The sequence below is a fragment of the Bos javanicus genome, chromosome 1, assembly GCF_032452875.1.
Source record: "Bos javanicus breed banteng chromosome 1, ARS-OSU_banteng_1.0, whole genome shotgun sequence".
NCBI classification, from domain to species: domain Eukaryota; kingdom Metazoa; phylum Chordata; class Mammalia; order Artiodactyla; family Bovidae; genus Bos; species Bos javanicus.
In genome coordinates, this window is record NC_083868.1 from 80132501 (window position 1) to 80157736 (window position 25236).

The 25236-nt window shown below is 41.2% G+C and overlaps 1 protein-coding gene across 1 annotated transcript; it reads right to left on the reverse strand.

Annotated features, from left to right (window-relative positions):
• Window positions 1–18826: 18826 nt before the first annotated feature.
• On the reverse strand, window positions 18827–24178 carry RTP4 (receptor transporter protein 4). The gene is made up of 2 exons (XM_061413274.1): window positions 23912–24178; window positions 18827–21317 (listed from the first exon to the last, which is right to left on the reverse strand). Exons 1-2 carry the CDS (start codon window positions 24091–24093, stop codon window positions 19802–19804), a joined length of 1698 nt encoding a protein of 565 aa, XP_061269258.1. The 5' UTR covers window positions 24094–24178; the 3' UTR covers window positions 18827–19801.
• Window positions 24179–25236: the final 1058 nt, after the last annotated feature.

A 25236-nucleotide genomic window follows, 5' to 3' on the forward strand; every position in this document is an offset into this window, starting at 1 on the left:
AAATTTCTTCCTCTCTGAGTCTGGCTCTGTGTCTCCAACTCAGTAAGAATTTACCTTAGCCCAATTCTGAGTGTAAAAATATAAGAATTGAAGAGGAATACAAATACCCAAGCCAAAATTATGAGAAACATTTGGTTGAAGTGGTTCCCTTGGGTTTTCATTCTTTGGTATTATTCTTCTCCAAACTTCATCTTTCTTCAAAGCCAAAGACCAGAAGATCTCTATAAAGTCTCCATTTTCTGGATAATAAATATAATCAAAATATATCCTTTAGCTAGAAATATACTATCCCAGAAGTTTAAAAAAAAATTCACATAATTTACTACACCACCCAGAGAACTATTTGCAGAAGACAATTGATTTTCACCAGCACATTCATTAATTTTTATGACACCTTCCCTAAGTTTTGGAAACAAATGAATTTATTAATATTTGAAGACACAGGGCAGTATTTTCTAGGCCACTTCATTCAAAAGGCTCCACTGTCAACCAAAGAAGGAAGTGGGGGTCTAGACACAAATTCTGGCATTAGGGCTGGGCTGATAAAAATCCAGGGCTCTGCCACTCTAAATGGAAAATGGGGTGTGGAAACACTGGAGGCATCAAACTGATTTTCAAAATTGGTGTCTCTCAATCCCATGTGAACAGAAAAGAATATGCACAGGAGTAGGGCCTGGGTAAGGTGAGACTGGTTTCCACCTTTCTAAAGTAAAAAAATCTCTACCTCCAGAAAACAACTGTAAGAAAGACCAAGCTACAGAATTTTTTAAACTATAGAGCTATATAGCAATGTGAGTAATTATTGCTTCTAAAATAGCCATTTCTTTAGATACATTTCTTAGTTATTACCAAATGGCACAGCTATTTAGTGAAAAGGAGACCTAAAAATTAAACAAGGAGTTGTCTCTAAGAAAACGATGGACTGCTCAGGCTTCCCCATCTATTGCATGCTGATTGTTTAAAGATCATTTTAATAGTAGAAACTTATGCAGGTTCCTTCTACTTTCTGCCTCAGTTTTTCCTGCTTTTTTTTTTTTTTTTTAATGTGCCTCCATGACCCTAAAGCTTCAGTTCAGCTCATGTATTCCACAGTTCCAAGTATTAAACAAATCAAAGTGGTTCCTTCACCTCTCCCACTATTACTGGGAACTTCTCTGAGAGACAGGGCTGTGGTATTTCTCAGCACAGCCTGAAAGTAGAAAAGTCCGTCCCATCCCCTGAACTCAGCTGTGGGTGGGAGTAGGGGTGGATTTACTCTTTTGTAATTTCTGGGAATAACTGGAGTCAGCTCTGTGGGAGAAGAAACAAAGACATACTAGTTACTTTGGCCTTAAGGGATAAGACTCCAGCCAAGGATGCATAGTGGTTCTTAGGAGAGACTTTCTGTAGAGAAGAGAAAACACAAGAAAGTCTCAGCAGGGGACCAGTAAACAAGACCCAATGCAAACGGAAAGACCCTCCACGGGAGGTAAGATTTGAGCCAGGGCTTGAGGATGGGTGGCATTTGGACTGAGACAAGCAAATTCTAGGAGTCAAGATAAGCCAATAACCAACAGATCAGTTGCCCTGCACACAGCCCCAGAAATAATGCCCCAGATTCTCAGGAATCTCTTTAAGTTTTGCCTCAGACTCTTGATTCCCAGCATCCTCCTTTGTACTGATATCTTTGTTCCTTCTCCTGTTGCTTCATAGTATATTTTGCTACCCTACCCAGCTCTCTCAGAGAATGTTTCCATTGGATTATCTGCCTAACTCATAATTCAATTTTCATCCCTGGACTTTGTGTAGTTTAAACAAATGCGTAATTTATTGGCTTCTATAACAAAGTCCAGCAGTAAGGCAAACCTCAGGGTGCATGTAAGCCTGTAGCCCTGGCTCTCTCTTCCTCTGAGGTTTCATCCTCAGCCACAGCTGTGGACATTCCAGACTTCAAATGTGGGTGTGGGTTGTCCAGAGAATATATGCAGGTCACTTTTTGGAAATTCTATTTGAAAAGTAAGGAAGGATTTCCCAGAGACTCTCTGCAAACTTCTCCTTTCATCCTTTTTACTGATGTTCATTTATAAATCAAGCACTGTCCAGGGTATGTGATTTTCTCTGGTTAAATCAGAACTTTCCTTGGGGTTGTGGGTGAAGCATGTGAGCTTTGCAAGAGAAAGGTAAATACCTCAAAAAAAAAAAAATCATGCTTTTTAAGGAGACCATGAAAGATGAGTGCTGGACAGGCCACCCAATGTCCAGGAAATCAGATATTTAGATCTCTCTTGGCTCTGAACTGAATGGTTTCTTTCACTTGCCTGTCTTCGATTTTCTGATCCCAGCTTGGATCCAATAAAGATGACTCCTACTCGTGTAGAAGTGAAAGTTGTCACCAGAGAGGGAAGCAGAATAAGAGAGGCATGATTTTGAGAAGATGAATTAATCATGAGAGATTACAAAGCAGAGTACTGAAGAGCAGAGTCCAGGAGTCGGACTTTCTGATCTGTTGTTATCAGCTGTGGGATAATGGGTATATGATCTCAGTATCCAAAGAGCCTCAATTTCCCCCACTTATTTAATGAGAATAACAGCACTGGACTTGGTGTTGTTGTGAAGATTAATTGAGATATTAGTTTGGCATTTCTAAGTTTGGCATTTCTAATGGGCGTTCAAAAAAATGGCCTTTTTATTAATATTTCTGGGGAGAAGTGAGAAGACAGTCCACAGGGAAAATGCTGGGGAGCATGGTTGGTTGGAGAGGCTGGCAGGACATCCGGGCTTAAAGGCAAAATCTTGGGAGTGAAGAAGGAAAGTTTTACACTGAGAAGAGGGTAAATGGGCTGAAATTACCCCTTCTTGTCTCCATTCTGTTTTGTAGCTCAAGCCTAAGAGAAATAAGTCTCTCCAGTGGGATAATTTAGTAGACAGGGTACTAGCTCCCATATCTTAGAATTTGGTTCATTCTACCTCATCCCCTATAAATCACAAAACATGCACCTCAACATAGCTGTGTGAACTTGGGTAAATTGTGTTCCTTCTCTGGGTCTTTATCTCTCAACCTACAAAACAATGATTTCTCATATTCCCAAGACCATAACATGCTGCAAGTAAAACAAACAAAAGTAGAATTTTGGCACAGCACTTTCGAAAGGCTTCTATCTCCATTTCAGACTTGTGGTGTCAACAGTATATTATGATGCTGGAAGAAATGAAGAACCCCAGGGTTAGTAGAAGGAAAGAAATCTTAAAAATCAGGGCAGAAATAAATGCAAAAGAAACAAAAGAGACCATAGCAAAAATCAACAAAGCCAAAAGCTGATTCTTTGAAAGGATAAATAAAATTGACAAACCATTAGCCAGACTCATCAAGAAACAAAGGGAGAAAAATCAAATCAATACAATTAGAAATGAAAATGGAGAGATCACAACAGACAACACAGAAATACAAAGGATCATAAGAGACTACTATCACCAATTATATGCCAATAAAATGGACAACGTGGAAGAAATGGACAAATTCTTAGAAAAGTACAACTTTCCAAAACTGGACCAGGAAGAAATAGAAAATCTTAACAGACCCATCACAAGCACAGAAATTGAAAATGTAATCAGAAGTCTTCCAGCAAACAAAAGCCCAGGTCCAGACGGCTTCACAGCTGAATTCTACCAAAAATTTAGAGACGAGCTAACACCTATCCTACTCAAACTCTTCCAGAAAATTGCAGAGGAAGGTAAACTTCCAAACTCATTCTATGAGGCCACCATCACCCTAATACCAAAACCTGACAAAGATCCCACAAAAAAAGAAAACTACAGGCCAATATCACTGATGAACATAGATGCAAAAATCCTTAACAAAATTTTAGCAATCAGAATCCAATAACACATTAAAAAGATCATACACCATGACCAAGTGGGCTTTATCCCAGGGATGCAAGGATTCTTCAATATCCGCAAATCAATCAATGTAATACACCACATTAACAAATTGAAAAATAAAAACCATATGATTATCTCAATAGATGCAGAGAAAGCCTTTGACAAAATTCAACATCCATTTATGATAAAAACTCTCCAGAAAGCAGGAATAGAAGGAACATACCTCAACATAATAAAAGCTATATATGACAAACCCACAGCAAACATTATCCTCAATGGTGAAAAATTGAAGCATTTCCTCTAAAGTCAGGAACAAGACAAGGGTGCCCACTTTCACCATTACTATTCAACATAGTTTTGGAAGTTTTGGCCATAGCAATCAGAGCAGAAAAAGAAATAAAAGGAATCCAAATTGGAAAAGAAGAAGTAAAACTCTCACTATTTGCAGATGACATGATCCTCTACATAGAAAACCCTAAAGACTCTACCAGAAAATTACTAGAACTAATCAATGATTATAGTAAAGTTGCAGGATATAAAATCAACACACAGAAATCCCTTGCATTCCTATACACTAATAATGAGAAAACAGAAAGAGAAATTAAGGAAACAATTCCATTCACCATTGCAATGGAAAGAATAAAATACTTAGGAATATATCTACCTAAAGAAACTAAAGACCTATATATAGAAAACTATAAAACACTGGTGAAAGAAATCAAAGAGGACACTAATAGATGGAGAAATATACCATGTTCATGGATTGAAAGAATCAATATAGTGAAAATGAGTATACTACCCAAAGCAATTTATAGATTCAATGCAATCCCTATCAAGCTACCGACGGTATTCTTCACAGAGCTAGAACAAATAATTTCACAATTTGTATGGAAACACAAAAAACCTCAAATAGCCAAAGCTATCTTGAGAAAGAAGAATGGAACTGGAAGAATCAACCTACCTGACCTCAGGCTCTACTACAAAGCCACAGTCATCAAGACAGTATGGTACTGGCACCAAGACAGAAATATAGATCAATGGAACAAAATAAAGCCCAGAGATAAATCCACCACATATGGACACCTTATCTTTGACAAAGGAGGCAAGAATATACAATGGATTAAAGACAATCTCTTTAACAAGTGGTGCTGGGAAAACTGGTCAACCACTTGTAAAAGAATGAAACTAGACCACTTTCTAACACCATACACAAAAATAAACTCAAAATGGATTAAAGATCTAAACATAAGACCAGAAACTATAAAACTCCTAGAGGAGAACATAGGCAAAACACTCTCCGACATACATCACAGCAGGATCCTCTATGACCCACCTCCCAGAATATTGGAAATAAAAACAAAAATAAACAAATGGGACCTAGTTAAACTTAAAAGCTTCTGCACAACAAAGGAAACTATAAGCAGGGTGAAAAGACAGCCTTCAGAATGGGAGAAAATAATAGGAAATGAAGCAACTGACAAACAACTATCTCAAAAATATACAAGCAACTCCTACACCTCAATTCCAGAAAAATAAATAACCCAATCAAAAAATGGGCCAAAGAACTAAATAGACATTTCTCCAAAGAAGACATACAGATGGCTAACAAACACATGAAAAGATGCTCAACATCACTCATTATCAGAGAAAAGCAAATCAAAACCACTATGAGGTACCATTTCACGCCAGTCAGAATGGCTGCGATCCAAAAGTCTACAAGCAATAAATGCTGGAGAGGGTGTGGAGAAAAGGGAACCCTCTTACACTGTTGATGGGAATGCAAACTAGTACAGCCACTATGGAGAACAGTGTGGAGATTCCTTAAAAAACTGGAAATAGAACACTGAGGAAACCAGAATTGAAAGAGACACGTGTACGCCAATGTTCATCTCAGCACTGTTTATAATAGCCAGGACATGGAAGCAACCTAGATGTCCATCAGCAGATGAATGGATAAGAAAGCAGTGGTACATATACACAATGGAGTATTACTCAGCCATTAAAAAGAATACATTTGAATCAGTTCTAATGAGGTGGATGAAACTGGAGCCTATTATACAGAGTAAGCCAGAAAGAAAAACACCAATACAGTATACTAACACATATATATGGAATTTAGAAAGATGATAACAATAACCCTGTATACAAGACAGCAAAGGAGACACTGATGTATAGAATAGTCTTTTGGACTCTGTGGGAGAGGGAGAAAGTGGGATGATTTGGGAGAATGGCATTGAAATACGTATAATATCGTGTATGGAACGAGTCGCCAGTCCAGGTTCGATGCACGATACTGGATGCTTGGGGCTGGTGCACTGGGATGACCCAGAGGGATGGTATGGGGAGGGAGGAGGGAGGAGGGTTCAGGATGGGGAACACATGTATACCTGTGGCGGATTCATTTTGATGTTTGGCAAAACCAATACAATATTGTAAAGTTTAAAAATAAAAAATAAAAAAAAAGAAAGAAATATTTGAAATTATAAAAAAAGATTTTTTTAATAAAATTGAACTCAGTAAATTTTAAAGATCTTATTACGTTATTCAGTGATTTGTGAATTGAACAGAACCCATCTAGCAGACAGAAAGAAACTCTGAAGACCTGTACAAAATCAAAGATTTAAAGACAGAGGGAGCAAGACATGGAAGTTATACCAGCAAAGAATGGATTAGTTGTGGAAAGATTACCTTCCTTTAGGGGCCAGCAGGGGTCTATCAAACAGATTACTTCACTGGTACTGACCAGGTGATTCCAGATTGACTGGTTTTGAGGTTCTTTTCCTCAGAAAGGCTGAAGCTGTACTCAAACTAGGTGTTTGGTTTAGGTTTCATGATCTGGAGCTTAGCACAAGTGACTCCATACTGGGTTTGTGGTCTGTCTTTTTAAAAAAACAAAAACAAAAAACTCTAACCATAAGAAATTCATCCTTCTTAGAAATTTTCTCTTCTTTTTATATAGAAGATAAAAAGAATGCAAAAGCAAGCCTCAAAATCAGGGCCTGTGGGTAGATGATTCATTTCCATCATGTTATCCTTTGAATGGTTAATAGCTGCTGCTGCTGCTGCTGCTGCTGCTGCTGCTGCTGCTAAGTCATTTCAGTCGTGTCCGACTCTGTGCAACCCCATAGACAGCAGCCCACCAGGCTCCCCCGTCCCTGGGATTCTCCAGGCAAGAACACTGGAGTGGGTTGCCATTTCCTTCTTCAATGCATGGAAGTGAAAAGTGAAAGTGAAGTCGTTCAGTCGTATTGGACTCTTAGCGACCCCATGGACTTCAGCCCACCAGGCTTCTCCATCCATGGGATTTTCCAGGCAAAAGTACTGGAGTGGGGTGCCATTGTCTCCTTATCTACCTGAATTCCATTTTAGAGAAACAAAGTAATTTTGAAAAAGACAATCTTAGACACTGAGAAGTCTGATGAACTCTGGTAATGAAATTATTCCAAGCTCTGCCACCCACCAAGATCTTGCAGGAACAAAAGGATGGATATTTACGCAGATGCCTTGTCATTGTTGGTAAGCAGCTTGGTGTTACTTGTCTCAGGCTCCCAAATCTTTTGGTAAATAGCAACTCACTTATCCCCAGAGCCTTCCCAAAATGAAGGACATGAGCATTCACTCTAATGAAGAGACAAGAAATTAGAGTTTTCTTAAAGCCAAAAAATCAATGCAAGATTTGCAAATCCGCCTGAGGCCTTCTGGTTCTATACGCAAGTTCTCACTCCCATTTTGGGAAATAAACTACTACAGAATACTTGAATTTAAGAAGTGGAAGGACATTAACAGACACCTATGGCAAGCGAGTACCTTCAGTCTTAAATCTCTTTGGTTGATATCTCCACTAAGATGTCATTGAGCCTCACTGAAACACATAATGAAGGCTCCAATAAAGAATATGCAAAAAAGGAGCCTAGACATAGTCAAGGACTGTCTTGACTGTCCTTGAGGACTGAGTGTGTGTGGTGGTTGAGGCACGGTGATTAAGGACTCCTATAGGGCTCTGGAGGGAAAGAGAGGATTGAGATCACACCTTGAGTTTGGGAAATACAGGGACAAGGAATCAGTCTGGGCTTCTTCATAGGTCAGTGGTAAGTCAATTCAGTTGTGTCCGACTCCCCGTGACTCCATGGACGGTAGCCCACTGGGCTCCTCTTTCCATGGGGTTCTCCAGGCAAGAATACTGGAGTGAGTTGTCATTTCCTTCTCTGGGGATCTTCCAGACCCAGGGATCTAACCCAAGTCTCTTACATCTCCTGCATTGGCAGACAGATTCTTTACCACTAGCACCATCTGGGAAGTCCTCACAGGTCAGTGTTTCATAAATAGCACTCTAAGTGAGTGGATGGGCCAGGCAGACCAGAGTAGGGAATATACCATTTTACATCACGGGAAACGCTGGACTGGAAGAAGCACAAGCTGGAATCAAGATTGCCGGGAGAAATATCAATAACCTCAGATATGCAGATGATACCACCCTTATGGCAGAAAGTGAAGAGGAACTAAAAAGCCTCTTGATGAAAGTGAAAGTGGAGAGTGAAAAAGTTGGCTTAAAGCTCAACATTCAGAAAATGAAGATCATGGCATCTGGTCCCATCACTTCATGGGAAATAGATGGGGAAACAGTGTCAGACTTTATTTTTGGGGGCTTCAAAATCACTGAAGATGGTGACTGCAGCCATGAAATTAAAAGACGCTTACTCCTTGGAAGGAAAGTTATGACCAATCAAAAACATTACTTTGCCAACAAAGGTCCGGCTAGTCAAGGCTATGGTTTTTCCAGTGGTCATGTATGGATGTGAGAGTTGGACTGTGAAGAAAGCTGAGCACCAAAGAATTGATGCTTTTGAACTGTGGTGTTGGAGAAGACTCTTGAGCATCCCTTGGACTGCAAGGAGATCCAACCAGTCCATTCTGAAGGAGATCAGCCCTGGGATTTCTTTAGAAGGAATGATGCTAAAGCTGAAACTCCAGTACTTTGGCCACCTCATTCGAAGAGTTGACTCATTGGAAAAGACACTGATGCTGAGAGGGATTGGGGGAAGGAGGAGAAGGGGATGACAGAGGATGAGATGGCTGGATGGCATCACTGACTGGATGGACGTGAGTCTGAGTGAACTCCGGGAGTTGGTGATGGACAGGGAGGCCTGGCGTGCTGTGATTCATGAGGTCGCAAAGAGTCGGACATGACTGAGTGACTGAACTGAACTGAACTGAAGCAGTCCTTTCTTCCTTTCACAATTTGGCTCTTGTGCATTTGGGTCTTTCTGGATTGGGTGTGCTTAGTCGTTCAGTCATGGGAACTTTTTGGGACCCCATGGACTATAGTCCACCTGTGGCAAGGACAAAATACTGGGTTGAGCATAATGAGACTTCAAATATTATCTGACATCAGATATTATCTTACAGCATACTAGTGTTATCTTGGACAAGTTTTTAAAATTATCTGAAACTTGGAAATAGGTAAAAGAAATTGTTGGGTATTCTTTCAGTGCAGACTTAACTTTCAATTTACTGGATGACTTTATATCACTATAAGGCAAAATCTCATTTGGAAAATTTTGTTCAGTAAAGATGCAAATAATTTCTTCCCAGTGGAACTAATAGGCTGAATGTTTACAGTTTATGATCCTGTTAAACATAAGCCAGTTTTTGGATAGCTTGTAACTCAGCAAGCCATTAAATTGCATATACATACCTAGCTTCTCAGATGTTTTTGAGGCCAGTTTTAAATCTTACTGCTTCCCTCATTAATTAATTAGTTCAGTTCAGTTCAGTTCAGTTCAGTCACTCAGTCGTGTCCGACTCTTTGCGACCCCATGAATTGCAGCACCCCAGGCCTCCCTGTCCATCACCAACTCCCGGAGTTCACTCAGACTCATGTCCATCGAGTCGGTGATGCCATCCAGCCATCTCATCCTCTGTCGTCCCCTTCTCCTCCTGCCCCCAATCCCTCCAAGCATCGGAGTCTTTTCCAATGAGTCAACTCTTCGCATGAGGTGGCCAAAGTACTAGAATTTCAGCTTTAGCATCATTCCTTCCACAGAACACCCAGGACCGATCTTGAGCTCAATAAAATCTTTGAAACCTGTTCTTTTAACATCTGTATGTTAGCCTCCAATTAAAATAAATAAATTTATATTTTAAAAAATCTGTATGTATGTGTGAGAAACATGATTTTAGCTTTTTTAAAATTATACTTTAACAGGCAAACTTCTGCCTCTAAAGCTTAGGTTTTCATATCTGTTAAAAAATACATTAGGACTAGAAGTTCTCTAAGAGCCCACTTTAAGGTTTCTGAGCCACCAAGCCACCTGGGATCCCTGCCCCCTCTTTCCCAGCTTTCCAGGTTCTCTGGAGAAAGGGTCACACTAACTCTAGAACTGAGAATCAGCACCTGCCAGCACTGTTCCCAGTCATCCAGTCCCCAGAGAGGTGGTCAGATCACACAGAACACTTGCCTGCAGCGACTCTAAGATTATTTTGAAGTTCCCAGGAGCCAGACTGTATTGTTTCGCCCAACTTACTCTCATTCCCCTGCCTTTATCTCCTCCAACCATTCCCTATTTCCCACTGTAAACCTCAGGACTTCCTAATTCCACATCCCAGGCTTTTAAGTTTAATCCTGAGGATAAGGCATCACCCCAGAGTGTTCACCTCTTTGACATCCCTAAGTGGAAATGGATGACATTTGGCCTCTGCTGAGACACCAGGGGTCAAACAGCTATACTCTTCCCTCCCAGGGCAGCAAACGGATGGGTCAGGATTTCTCTCTAAACCTGCTTCTGGCTCTGACATTTGATGAGTCTGTCCTTACAAATCTCCAGAGACTTCTCTTCCTCTGACTTCTTGGCCTGAAGATGTTTAGACATTATACAAATGCTGAAATTGCCTTGAATTAACCTGGGGCAGAGAAGTAAAAGATAGATGAGAGCACAGAACAAAAAAGGCAGGTCAAGAAAGGTCAATGGATGCATTTATCATTCCTTGAAATCCATAGCTTTTGGCCCTGGACTACCATTAATGACCAATACATAGAAAAACTTTCCCTTTTGAGAGAATGACTGATTCTGTTAACAGGAGCTTTTTTTTTTTTTCTTTCCCCTTTGCTGAGCCTTCTCAAATCCAATCTCTGTTCATCTGAGAATTACCTCAGTGCTTACAGTGCTCATATAACACTTTGCTGTTTCTGTTCCCTGCTTGGCTGCCAGGCCTGACTGATTAATACTTCCTCATGGCTTGGTTAGGTGCTGCTCAATTTCTCTCCATTTCTTCATCCCTCCAATAACATCTCAACCCATTATTTCATAATTCAAGTTAATTACCCAGTATGGAGATGGACTAATGCTTTCTGGGCTATATGTGAGTGAAAAGATTTCCCCTTCTTTCCTCTTAGTTTCTTTGGTTGGCCTAATAATTAAACTGATATAAGACAGATTAGCAGGAAGATGTCAAATAAATGTATAACCCATGTGTATCTCCATGTATTCATGAGAAAGACCCAGGGAAACTGAGGAACTCCCTAAGATGGTCAGAATAATCATGTTAAATATTATCTTCAGCTAAAGACTAAAGATGTTGCGAGCGGGGAGTCAGCTATAGCAGGTGACTGGGAAAAGCACAGTAAACAAGAGTAAGGTTGTTCAGCAGATTTATATTCTTTCCTTCTTCATTGCAAAGTATTTCCAGAGATTTAGAATCATTGTCTCTTCCTGGTACAGAGAGGGGAACACTCTCACACATGGAGATATTTTCCTTAAAAATGTAAATATCCCTTACAAAAATGGATACTTCTACTCAGTTCTCAGAGCTTTACCTCTGTCTGCTGGTTTTTGTTTTTTTTTTAAATAATCAGCCTAAAATAATGAAGGCTGAACCATGAAGAATAGATGCTTTTGAATTGTGGTGTTGGTGAAGACTCTTGAGAGTTCCTTGGACACCAAAGAGATCAAACCAGTCAATCCTAAAGGAAATCAACCCTGAATATTCATTGGAAGGACTGATGTGAAAGCTGAAGCTCCAATACTTTGGCCACCTGGTGCGAAGAACTGACGCATTGGAAAAGACCCTGATGCTGGGAAAGATTGAAGGCAAAAGGTGAAGAGGGCAGCAGAGGAGGAGATGGTTAAATAGAATCACAGACTCAATGAATGTGAATTTGAGCAAACTCTAGGAGATAGTGGAGGACAGAGGAGCCTGGCATACTGCAGTTCATGGGGTTACAAAGAGTTGGACATCACGTAGCGACTGAACAACAATAAGCTTAAAATAATCTTTATGTTAAAGAGGCATGTTTTAGGATGACAAATTCTGCTCTGCTTCAGTCCAGCCTTTTAAACTTCAATTAAGAAATTTCACAAGCCAGAAGCCAAACTGATACATTGCTTCGTATCTCATTAAACCAATCTCAGTCTTGAGAATAGTTCAATTCAGTTAAATGGTTGTGTCGTACTTCAGGAGGCTGTCTTGTATTTGGGATCTCCAAATTAGGCCTTTATTGTGTGAGAAATCAGGTATTTAATACAGCATTTCTATAAAAACAGAGGAAAAACAAAGTTTAAAGATTGCAGCAGACTGAAAACCCAGTCTGAGTTCTGAGAGCAGTCAGTCCAGAAGGTTTCTAGAGAATGCTTCCAGATGTTGGGGTCAAAGCATCTTTTGTAGCTTGAATGTCTCACAATGATGTCATCACATGTTTAGGTCAACTTTCTGAGCAGCCAACACAGCAACAGACACAAAGATCTCTTACACACAAACTGTTGTGGTGATCTCTCTAAAGTTTGTACAAAGTCATTCACATTCAGTTTGCAGGGTTTCCGGGAATGGGGCAGCGTCTGATTTTAGTGATTCCAAGTCAAGATGGTAAGAGATTGGAAACATTAGCTTGGAGATTTATAGCCCGATATTAGAGGAAACTAGAAGAATTCAGGATTCAGTCCAGTTTACAGGCAAATAAGAAACCTCAAAGACAATTAACAGCACTAGAATCTAAAATCCACAAAGGTGTGTTACTGAAATAGAATTCCTAAGCACACCTCTCAGGAAGTGACCTTCCTTAGTCACCTGATTCGGTTGCTGGGAATGTTGTAAGCAAGTGTAGGCCAATATTTCCAAGGGGTTTTATTGGCTTCATAACATCAACCCTAGTCCCTTTAAGCTGTCTGGTTATATCTGATTCTATGCAAATTCTCAAATCCTGGTCAAAGCCTTGATAATATAACCAGGGTTTCCAATTTTGTCCTGTTAGAAGAACAAATTCTTATTGAATTTATGCAAATGAATATATTGGCATAAAAATAAAAAATGAGAATTTCTGAATTTGGGAGGTATCAAGAAAGGAGAAAAAGATAAATATGTCATCTTTGCTGATAGCTTAAGAGAAAATAGGGAGGGTTTTCCTCAAATCCGGAAAAGTAAAAGTTTTAAAAATCAACAATGTTTCAAATAAAAAGTCATACAAATTATAATCATCCCCATCAGTTCATTCAGTCCCACATTTTAATTCTTGTTCTGCTTAAATCTAGCTTTTCTATTAATTCTGGAAACTCCTACTCAGTTCAGTTTTATGATATCAAAGTTATTGGAAACCTGTATTCTAGAGTACTTATTTGTGTCCTTTCCATGAATGGCTCTGAAGATGAAACATATTTGCAAAAGCATGAAAGTAAAAAAATAACTATCTGTAAATGACAAAGACTTTAAAATGGCCATGTTTGAAGATCTCATGAGAGTTCATTATAATGCAATTGATAAGGAAATTTGCTTATTTCTGTGACACACAACACTTCAAGATAATAATTAGAAATAAAAATGATAACATACCAAGATGTATCAGATTTTATATAATTTCTGGAACAAACATAAATAATGTGTGGTCACATCTATATAATCTAAGAAGATTTAGTATCATTTAATTGCCAATGCTTCTCATATAATCCAACATATCAAACAAATGTAATTTAATTAATTCAGCATCTCTCTGTAAAGAGAGAGAACAAATATCATATGATAGCACTTGTATGTGGAATCTAAAAAATAATATAAATGAACTTGTATACAAAACAGAAACAGACTCACAGATGTAGAAAGAAAATTTATGGTTACTAAAGGGGAAATGGGGTAGGCGAGGGATAAATTAGAAATTTGGGATTAGCAGATACAAAGTACTGTATCCAAAATAAAGAATAAGGTCCTACTGTTTAGCACAGGGAACTATATTCAATGGCTTATAATAAACTATAATGGAAAAGAATATGAAAAAGTATATATAACTAAATCACCTTGATATACACCAGAAAATAACATAACATTGTAAAACAATAATACTTCAATTTAACAAAAAAAAAAAAAATAGGAGAGAGAACAAATCTTTTGAGATGTTCCAGAGGCCCTGTGAGAAGTCCTAAAATTAATTCAAGGTCAAAAAGACTTGATTTAGAATTTAATTTGGGAAGTTTGTCAAAAATATCAAAAGGTTCAGACACTTGACTGAATAAGATCACAAATTGTTCATAAACAATACTTAATTTTCTATTTGATAAAGTGACAATAAAGTGTTTCAAAGGCTAATACAGGTGGCTACATAGTTGTTAACAAAACTTCACTCTTTAAATATTGAGAAGATTCAGTTTTCTTAAGTTACCAAAGTCTTGATTAAGATGACAAAGCACAGGAAATTATTTTGACAAAGCATAGAACTTCCATTTTATAGGCAGATTATTTAATAGATAAAGAAAAATCTTTCACAACCTCTTCAGAGATAAGTGAAACAGACCAGTAAAACTTTGCCCTTTAAGTAGATGAAAAAAAAAAAAAACCAAGTGTTAGTTTTATATAAATATACTATTAATATTAAGGTTATTTTTAAAAACCATTTAATTTTACTTTGATGAGAGATGGGGTAAAATTTCCTGTGCTCCTGCTCAGTCTCCCTATCTCTCTGTAGATACAGATATGGCCATAATTTGTCCTCCATTTCTCTGTTTTCCTTTCTTTCCATCCTGAAATAATCAGTTCTACTTTAAGAAAAATTTACTTTCTTTTCCATTAACAAAAATGTATATCCGTATCTCATACCTTGTGTTATTTTGTTGTTTAGTCAATAAGTCTTATCCAACTCTTTTGTGATCCCCATGGACTGTAGCCTACCAGGCTCCTCTGTCTATGGGATTTCCCAGGCCAGAATACTGGAATGGGTTGCCATTTCCTCCTCCAGGGGATCTTCCTGACCCAGAGATGGAACTCACATCTCCTGTGACTCCTGCATTGGCAGGCGGATTCTTTACCACTGAGCCAACAGGGAAGCCCTACTGTGTTTTAGTCAGTCAGTGAGTTCAGTCGCTCAGTCGTGTCCTACTCTTTGTGACCCCATGAATTGCAGCACGCCAGGCCTCCCTATCACCAACTCCCGGAGTTCACTCAAACTCATCACTCGAGTCGGTGATGCCATCCAGCCATCTCATCCTCTGTCGTCCCCTTCTCCTCCTGCCCCCAATCCCTCCCAGCATAAGGGTCTTTTCCAATGAGTCAACTCTTCGCATGAGGTGACCAAAGTATTGGAGTTTCAGCTTTAGCATCAGTCCTTCCAATGACCCCAGAACTGATCTCCTTTAGGTTGGACTGGTTGGATCTCCTTGCAGTCCAAGGGACTCTCAAGAGTCTTCTCCAGCACCACAGTTCAAAAGCATCAATTCTTCAGCGCTCAGCCTTCTTCACAGTCCAACTCTCACACCCATACATGACCACTGGAAAAACCATAGCCCCGACTAGACAGATCTTTGTTGGTAAAGTAACATCTCTGCTTTTGAATATGCTATCAGGTTGGTCATAACTTTTCTTCCAAGGAGTAAGCATTTTTTAATTTCATGGCTGCAATCACCACCTGCAGTGATTTTGGAGCCCCCCAAAATAAAGTCTGACACTGTTTCCACTGTTTCCCCATCCATTTCCCATGAAGTGATGGGGCCAGATGCCATGATCTTCGTTTTCTGAACGTTGAGATTTAAGCCAATTTTTTCACTCTCCTCTTTCACTTTCATCAAGAGGCTCTTTAGTTCTTCTTCACTTTCTGCCATAAGGGTGGTGTCATCTGCATATCTGAGGTTATTGATTTTTCTCCCGACAATCTTGGTTTCAGCCTGTGCTTCTTCCAGCCCAGCGTTTCTTATGATGTACTCTGCATAGAAGTTAAATGAGCAGGGTGACAATATACAGCCTTGATGTACTCCTTTTCCTATTTGGAACCATTCTGTTGTTCCATATCCAGTTCTAACTGTTGCTTCCTGACCTGCATATAGGTTTCTCAAGAGGCAGGTCAGGTGGTCTGGTATTCCCATCTCTTTCAGAGTTTTCCACAGTTTATTGTGATCCACACAGTCAAAGGCTTTGGCATAGTCAATAAAGCAGAAATAGATGTTTTTCTGGAACTCTCTTGCTTTTTCCATGATCCAGTGGATGTTGGCAATTGGATCTCTGGTTCCTCTGTCTTTTCCAAAACCAGCTTGAACATCAGGAAGTTCATGGTTCACGTGCTGCTGAAGCCTGGCTTGCAGAATTTTGAGCGTTACTTTACTAGCATGTGAGATGAGTGCAATTGTGCGGTAGTTTGAGCATTCTTTGGCATTGCCTTTCTTTGGGATTGGAATGAAAACTGACTTTTTCCAGTCCTGTGGCCATTGCTGAATTTTCCAAATTTGCTGGTATATTGAGTGCAGCACTTTCACAGCATCATCTTTTAGGATTTGAAATAGCTCAACTGGAATTCCATCACCTCCACTAGCTTTGTTCATAGTGATGCTTCCTAAGGCCCACTTGACTTCACATTCCAGGATGTCTAGCTCTAGATGAATGATCATACCATCATGATTATCTGGGTTGTGAAGATCTTTTTTGTACAGTTCTCCTGTGTATTCTTGACACCTCTTCTTAATATCTTCTGCTTCTAGGTCCATACCATTTCTGTCCTTTTTCGAGCCCATCTTTGCATGAAATGTTCCCTTGGTATCTCTAATTTTCTTGAAGAGATCTCTAGTCTTTCCCATTCTGTTGTTTTCCTCCATTTCTTTGCATTGATCGCTGAGGAAGGCTTTCTTATCTCTTCTTACTATTTGGAACTCTGTATTCAGATGCTTATATCTTTCCTTTTCTCCTTTGGTTTTCACTTCTCTTCTTTTCACAGCTATCTGTAAGGCCTCCCCAGACAGCCATTTTGCTTTTTTGCATTTCTTTTCCATGGGGATGGTCTTGATCCCTGTCTCCTATACAATGTTACGAACCTCCATCCATAGTTCATCAGGCACTCTGTCTATCAGATCTAGTCCCTTAAATTTATTTCTCACTTCCACTGTATAATCATAAGGGATTTGATTTAGGTCATACCTGAATGGTCTAGTGGTTTTCCCTACTTTCTTCAATTTAAGTCTGAATTTGGCAATAAGGAGTTCATGGTCTGAGCCACAGTCAGCTCCCAGTCTCGTTTTTGCTGACTGTATAGAGCTTCTCCATCTTTGGCTGCAAAGAATATAATCAATCTGATTTCGGTGTTGACCATCTGGTGATGTCCATGTAGTCTTCTCTTGTGTTGTTGGAAGAGGGTTTTGCTATGACCAGTGTGTTCTCTTGGCAAAACTCTATTAGCCTTTGCCCTGCTTCATTCCGTATTCCAAGGCCAAATTTGCCTGTTACTCCAGGTGTTTCTTGACTTCCTACTTTTTCATTCCAGTCCCCTATAATGAAAAGGACATCTTTTTGGGGGTGTTAGTTCTAGAAGGTCTTTTTGGTCTTCATAGAACCATTCAACTTCCGCTTCTTCAGCATTACTGGTTGGGGCATAGGCTTGGATTACCGTGATATTGAATGGTTTGCCTTGGAAATGAACAGAGATCAATCTGTCAATTTTGAGATTGCATCCAAGTACTGCATATTGGACTTTTGTTGACCATGATGGCTACTCCATTTCTTCTAAGGGATTCCTGCCCACAGTAGTAGATATAATGGTCATCTGAATTAAGTTCATCCATTCCAGTATATTTTAGTTCGCTGATTCCTAGAATGTCGATGTTCACTCTTGCCATCTCCTGTATGATCACTTCCAATTTGCCTTGATTCATGGATCTGACATTCCAGGTTCCTATGCAATATTGCTCTTTACAGCATCAGACCTTGCTTCTGTCACCAGTCACATCCACAGCTGGGTATTGTTTTTGCTTTGGCTCCATCCCTTCCTTCTTTCTGGAGTTAGTTCTGCACTGATCTCCAGTAGCATATTGGGCACCTACCGACCCAGGGAGTTCCTCTTTCAGTATCCTATCATTTTGCCTTTTCATACTCCTCATGGGGTTCTCAAGGCAAGAATACTGAAATGGTTTGCCATTCCCTTCTCCAGTGGACCACATTCTGTCAGACCTCTCCACCATGACCCGCCCGTCCTGGGTTACCACTCTCTTATTTCAAGCCAGACTCCTCACTGTTTCTATCCTATATTCCATTCTTTTCCAGAAATATAGAATATTTTAAAAATGTTATTCTACTCAAATTGCCCATATTCTCAAATGTTTGCAATGACTCCCACTGCCTATGAGGTAAAATCCAAATCCCCTCAGTAACTCAATAATCCAAGTCCCTGATGCATGTCTTATGTCTCCTGCATTGGCAGGTGGGTTCTTTACCACTACCGCCACTTGGGAAGCCCCTTGACCCTCCTGCCTCCCTCCTATTAGGACCCATGTGATTACATTTGGCCCATCTAGGTAATGTAGAATAATCTCCTCCTCTCAAGGTCCTTAAAATTAATCACATGTGAAAAGTCCCTTTAGCCATGTAAAGTAACATATTACAGGTTCTGGAGATTAGGACATCAACATTTGGGGGAACCATTATTCAACATACTACAATAATTTTCTGATGAAACTCAGGACCCTCAGTTCTAGTCAAGATATGGTCATATATATTGATATCAATGAATGAGTGAATGCACCAGCAAAAATCTTTTAATGACTTAACACATATTATTGGTTCCATTATCTGCGAGGTCATTTTTTTTTATTTGGAGGATAATTATAATAGTGTGATAATTTCTGCCATACATAAACATGAATCAGCCATAAGTAGACATATGTCCCCTCCCTCTTAAAACTCCCTCCCACCTCCCTCCACATCCCACCCCTCTAGGTTGTCACAGAGCACCTGGTTTGGGTTCCCGGCCTCATCCAGCAAATTCCCACTGCCTGTCTGTTTTGCATATGGTAATGTATGTGTTTCAGCACTGCTCTCCTAAGTCATCCCACCCTCTCCCTCCCCCACTGTGATCCTAAGTCTGTCCTTTATGTCTGCGTCTCTTTTGCTGCCCTGCCCTGCACATAGGATCACCAGTACCATCTTTCTAGATTCCATATATATTGTATATATGTGTTAATATACAGTATTCGTCTTTCTGACTTACTTCACTCTGTAAAATAGGCTCTATATTCATCCACCTCATTAGAACTGATTCAAATGCATTCCTTTCTGTAGCTAATAGTCCATTGTGTATATGTACCACAATTTCTTTATCCATTCATCTGTCAATGGACATCTAGGTTGCTTCCATGTCCCAGCTATTGTAAATAATGCTGCAAGGAACATTGGGATACAAGTGTTTTTCAGTTATGGTTTCCTAAGGGTATATGCCCAGTAGTGGGATAACTGGATCATATGATAGCTTTATTCTTAGTTTTCTAAAAGGAATCTCCATAGTGTTCTTTATAGTAGCTGAATCAATTTGCATTCCCTGCATCATGTTTTAAACTACCTGCAGAGGAGGTCCAGGAACCATTGGTTATTCTCTAAACTTGACCCTGCATTGGTCCCCAAGCAAATTTTGTCATATTAAAATGGCAGCCAGTTCATTGACTACCATGGAATTAAGACAAGAGAAGACAGCTCTTTTTTTTTTTTTTCATCATTCTACTCATAAGTATTTAGACACCAGAAAGGTAAACAGAGCAAAAATACAGACATAGCCCCACCTGAACAGCTGCTCCTGGTTATGGAAATCGTTTGGGGGAGGTAATCTGAAAAAGCTGTCTGAAGCAGACCCTCTAGGTGAGCACCTCTCCTCCCTGCCCCAGGCAGCTTGACTTCCACACGAAGGTCCTACATGTGGCCATGTGGGCTGTGCACTTGACCCCAGTAGGGGACCTGCCCTCCTTGTAGCCTCAGTGTCTGACCCTACTGTGGCCTTTGGGATTGCCTTCCATGTAGGCTGTGAGCTTGACCCCTGTGGTGGGGGGCCTGCCTTCCCTGTAGCCTCAGTGTCTGACCCTGATGTGGCCTTTGGGATTGCCTTCTGTGTAGGCTGTGAGCTTGACCCCTGTGGTGGGGGGCCTGCCTTCCCTGTAGCCTCAGTGTCTGACCCTGATGTGGCCTTTGGGATTGCCTTCCGTGTAGGCTGTGAGCTTGACCCCTGTGGTGGGGGGCCCACCTTCCCTGTAGCCTCGGTGTCTGACCCTGATGTGGCCTTTGGGATTGCCTTCCGTATAGGCTGTGAGCTTGACCCCTGCGGTGGGGGGCCTGCCCTCCCTTTAGCCTGACTGTCTGACCTTGATGTGGCCCTTGGGATTGTCCCTCCGGTGGGCTGTGGTTCTGCCATCTTTGTGGTCTGAAGCTGTGTCCCTTGTGTGGCTTGTGCCTCCTGTGTGGACTGCTGGCCTGACATCCTTATAGCCTGAGAGTATGTCATCCGGGGGGCCTGTGGTCCTCTCCCCAGTGTAGACTGTGAATATGCACACCCTGCAGGTAGTGGGCCTACTGCTTGAACGGGCCGTGGATCAGTCCACCCTGGGGGAAGTGATCTTGCTACTTGGATGGGCTGGGGGCCTGTTGCCCGTGCAGCCTGTCGATCTGCCCCTGCTGTGAACAGCTGGGCCATCTCCCGTTTAGACTGAGGGCCTCTCCTAGGCACTTGGATCCCAGCAGTGACCTGGCTGGGCCCTGAGCCTATATGGGCACCAGAGTACCCACTCCCCACTGCTGAGTGGCTCCTAGATTGGTTTTGGCCACCCTCATCACCATTGTGAGGAGAGGAACTCCCAGTCTTCATGTAGGAGAGAGAGGATTTTTCTGGCCCTGTCATGCCGTTTTCTAAGTTCGGTCCACAGTAGCCCAGAACGCATGCTTCACAGTTGGCCTTGTCATGGGACCCATCCAAAGGTACTTCCGGGATCACGGGTAGCTCTGAAACCTTCCTGATACCATTTCTGTAGAATTTCTCCAGAATACGCTGCACCAGATTTTTCAGAATCCTCTTGCTGCTTTCTGGGGAGAAATCAGGCTTCTCAAACAGAGACCGAGAGCACTTCTTGCACCTCTGTCCAAAGATCCTCATGAGCACCTTGCCCGGGGATTTCTGGTTCTCCAGGTACATGTGACATAGTATCTGCACTTGGGCGGAAGCCCAGCTTCGACGGCATGAGGAACACTGGAACCTGCAGACAGACAGAAGATCATTGTACCCTCAGCTGTTGCTAACCTGAGGGAAATGGGCCTGGCCTGGTCTCTGAGAACCCTTTCAACTTGAAAAAGTGCGTGTGATATTGACAATTTGACAAGAATGAGAGGGACTGTGTTTCTAATGAAGCTTCTTCCTGTGGCCCACTGAACTCCCACCCAGATGTGGTCCCAAGTCTGCCTCTTTGCCAGCAAAACATTTCTGAATGTCTCAGAAGGAAAAACACTTCTGCCATTTGCCAGTGAAATTTGGTCTTCACAAGGTCACAGAGAACTCATAGAGTACCTATTCTGAAGCAATGTTTAGAGTATTATCCCATTTCATCTTTAAAGCATCCCTCTTAGGTAGGCATTATTGATCCCAATATCCAGATAAGGAAACTGAATCATAAAAATGATATACAACTTGCCTAAGGAACTCGCAAAGTTAAATGGTAGAGCCATGTTTCCAATCCCAAGCCATTATCTATCTACTATACCACATTGCCTCTATTGAGCAATGGGGTTTGTTTTATACCTCACTTAGGACCTGGAACCACAATACTTGAGTTGGAGACTCAAGTCAGTAATTTACATTGTTGTTATTTAGTTGCTAAGCCGTGTCTTACTTTTGCAAGCCCAGGGACTGTAACCCACCAGGCTCCTCTGTCCATGGGATTTCCCAGGCAAGAATACTGGAGTGGGTTGCCATTTCCTTCTCCAGGGGAATCTTCACAACCCAAGGGTCAAATCTGCACCTCCTGCTTAGCAGGAGCTTCTTTACCACTGAGCCATCTGGGAAGCCCATAGTTTATATTAGGGGAACTTTTTTAAAAAGCACTTCTCTAAGCCTCATTTTTTTACATTCATAAAGGGAAAAATATTCAAGAGTTAGATTGTCATGAGATTAAATGAGAATATGTGAAAGCATTTTGTAAACTACAAAGTATTTTTCAAAAACTGGTTAATATTTTTCTAAAACTATGTTGGTAGGTTGCTTTTTCCATCTTGGAATGAGCATCAGGTCAATTCATCTGAACAAGAGAAGCACCTGTTCATTTGGGAGAGTGCCAAACTGATTAAAGACATCATGAGTCCCTCAAAGAGCTCTGGCTGGTGCAAAGAGAGACTCTTACCTGGTACACTGGGTTCCAAGCAGAGCAGAATAAGTGCCACATGGGCTCTAGCCAATGGCTTGAAAACTGTGTTCAGTAGAGCCCCAGGAGGCTTTACATAACAATAGACTCTGCAGCTAAAAATAATTTATATATAAGTATATATATATGTTCTGTAATATGTAATATATGAACAAGTTATTTATAAATATGTTACCAACATATATATATAGACTCAAGTCAATACTTTATATTGTGTGTGTGTGTGTATGTGAAAAGTGAAGTCACTCAGTCGTGCCCGACTCTTTGCGACCCCATGGATAGCAGGCTGCACCAAGCTCCTCTGTCCATGGGATTTTCAAGGCAAGAGTACTGGAGTGGGTTGCCATTTCCTTCTCCAGGGAATCTTCCCAACCCAGGGATCGAACCCAGGTCTCTCACATTGTAGACAGACGCTTTACCATCTGAGCCACCAGGGAAGTCCAATATATATATATATATATATATATGTATGTATATACACACACACACACACTATATATATGTAGAGAGAGAGAGAGAACTATTCATTGTCTTATGAGAATGGAGAAGAAGGAACACTTACTCTGCTGAGGAATTACAGGGCACTTGAGTTATTCCTTGAGGAATAAATAGGGAGGCAGGAAGGAAAGGGCCTGCTGAACATCATGGACAAGGGTATAGAAGTCTTGAAATGCATGTCATAGCTAATAACCCATAAGGAAGGGGAGAGAGGATATCTGAGGGGAGATAGGAACAGGCCAGGAAGAAAAAGAACAGTTGAAATGAAGGTCCCTGCATGCCATATAAAAAATTAGACTTGACTGTCCAAGTCAGCATTTCTCACCCTCCTGCATGGGCAAGGAAGCTGATTCCTGCAACTTGAAGTCTCACTGGAAGTTAAAGAGGGAGACAGTCAATAAGGGAGGGGCAGTGTTAAGGGACATTAAGAACCAGGTTTTAATTTCTTGCAGCACCAATCCCTCTTCAGGTCTTCAGTAAAGTAATATTCAAAGCCATTGTCTGGCCTTAGTCAATTCTTGGGGCTGTAAAGGGAAGCCCCAGTCCTAGGCTGGTACTGACCAGGACTAGGCTTGTAGGGCTGCTGCAGCCTGTGGAAGCCAGTCTGGACTGAGGCGGGAAGTAAGATAGCAGAAGTCTCTATATAGAGGCAGTCTGGAATAAATGGTGGTGAGAGGATGGGGGGCAGATTTGTTTCATCCCCTGGGGATTTCCAAAAATATTTAGGGAAGAAACCTAGTAAAAGAGGAAATTTCCTACCATTAAGGCAAAATAGAGGCTAAGAACCATGTCATTTCCATACTAAAGAACACTGTAACTGCAAAAGGATGAACAGCCTGGTGACACATATTCTTTTTAACAAGCTCTTAAAAGAAGTCATCAGTGCCAAGCTGAGCCTCTTGGCCCAGAAAGGCCCACAGCTAGACAGACTCACATACCTGCCAAATCCTTTCTGCTGGTATTGCCTCCACCCCGGGGCCACACAGTCTGGCTGAAGGTTTCCATCCATCTTCAGGGTCCATCTGGCCCGGGGCTTCTCCTGACAGATCAGTTCTTGAAATGTCTGCTCCCATTCCCTGATATCCAAAGCTATTCTCTTGCTCTGAGGCTTGGCGTCCATGTTGACAGTAACTTTCAGTTTCCAGCAAGAAGGAAAAACAGTTTCAGTTTCTCTGAACACACGTCAGCTGTTTTTTTCTGACTTTCATTTCAGGCTGTCTGAGTACACAGAGCCAGTTTTTGTTCTGAGGACAGGGGGCAGCAGGGATTAGCTAGTTTGTGAACAGGTCTTGCTAAGGGATGTCTGAGTACAAAACTCTGGTCTGGATTCTGGAGGTACCTATCAGTTAGTTTTTTTTTCCCCCTTGTTTTTACACTAGGCAAAGCACTATGCTTGGGCTTCTCTGGTAGCTCAGCTGGTAAATAATTCACCTGCAGTGCAGGAGACCCTAGCTTGATTCCTGGGTCAGGAAGATCCCATGGCAATCCACTTCAGTATTCTTGCCTGGAGAATCCCCATGGACAAAGGAACCTGGCGTGCTACAGTCCATGGTGTCACAAACAGACACAACTGAGTGACTAAGCACACACACACACAAACGCACACACAAAGCAATATGCTCAGCACTGGGACAAGCAACATCAACTAAGAAGCAGTTCCTACCCCCACAGGTGCTCACACCCTCGTGCAGACACTGGAGAGTAGGGGTCGATGTAGGGGAGCACGTGTCCAAGGTGTCTCTCACGTACCTGACAAGTCCTCACCATAGTCCCTTAAGGGGGGGATGGATTATTCCTGGTATCTTTCAGGTGAATGGCACAGAGAGCCGGGTTTGGGGGGTTACTTTGTTCAAAGCCACCAGCTAGTAAGCAGTATAAGTGAGACTTGAATTCATTCTTGTGTGACTCTTAACCTGCGATGTCTCCAGCCACCTCCTTCCCCAAGGAGAGCTCAGGATGGTGTTTTGGATTCCAGGTTGGCAACTTGGAACCAGTGGGAAGAACCGTCTTGAGACCCTGACCTAGTGATTTGCTCTAGTGAGATTTCCTGGGTCGTGAAGCCTGACTGTAGGACAAATGAAAGGATTTCTTAACTCCTCTTTTCATTGTGTAAATTATCATGCAAAGCAATATACAAGCAGGAGTGGGAGCCATCTTTGGATGTCATGATAGAGTTCCCATTTCTGGGGTGAAGTATTGGGAATAGATGACCTGTAAAGTCAAAGTCACTTCTGGGTTTCCCTGGTGGCTCTGTGGTAAAGAA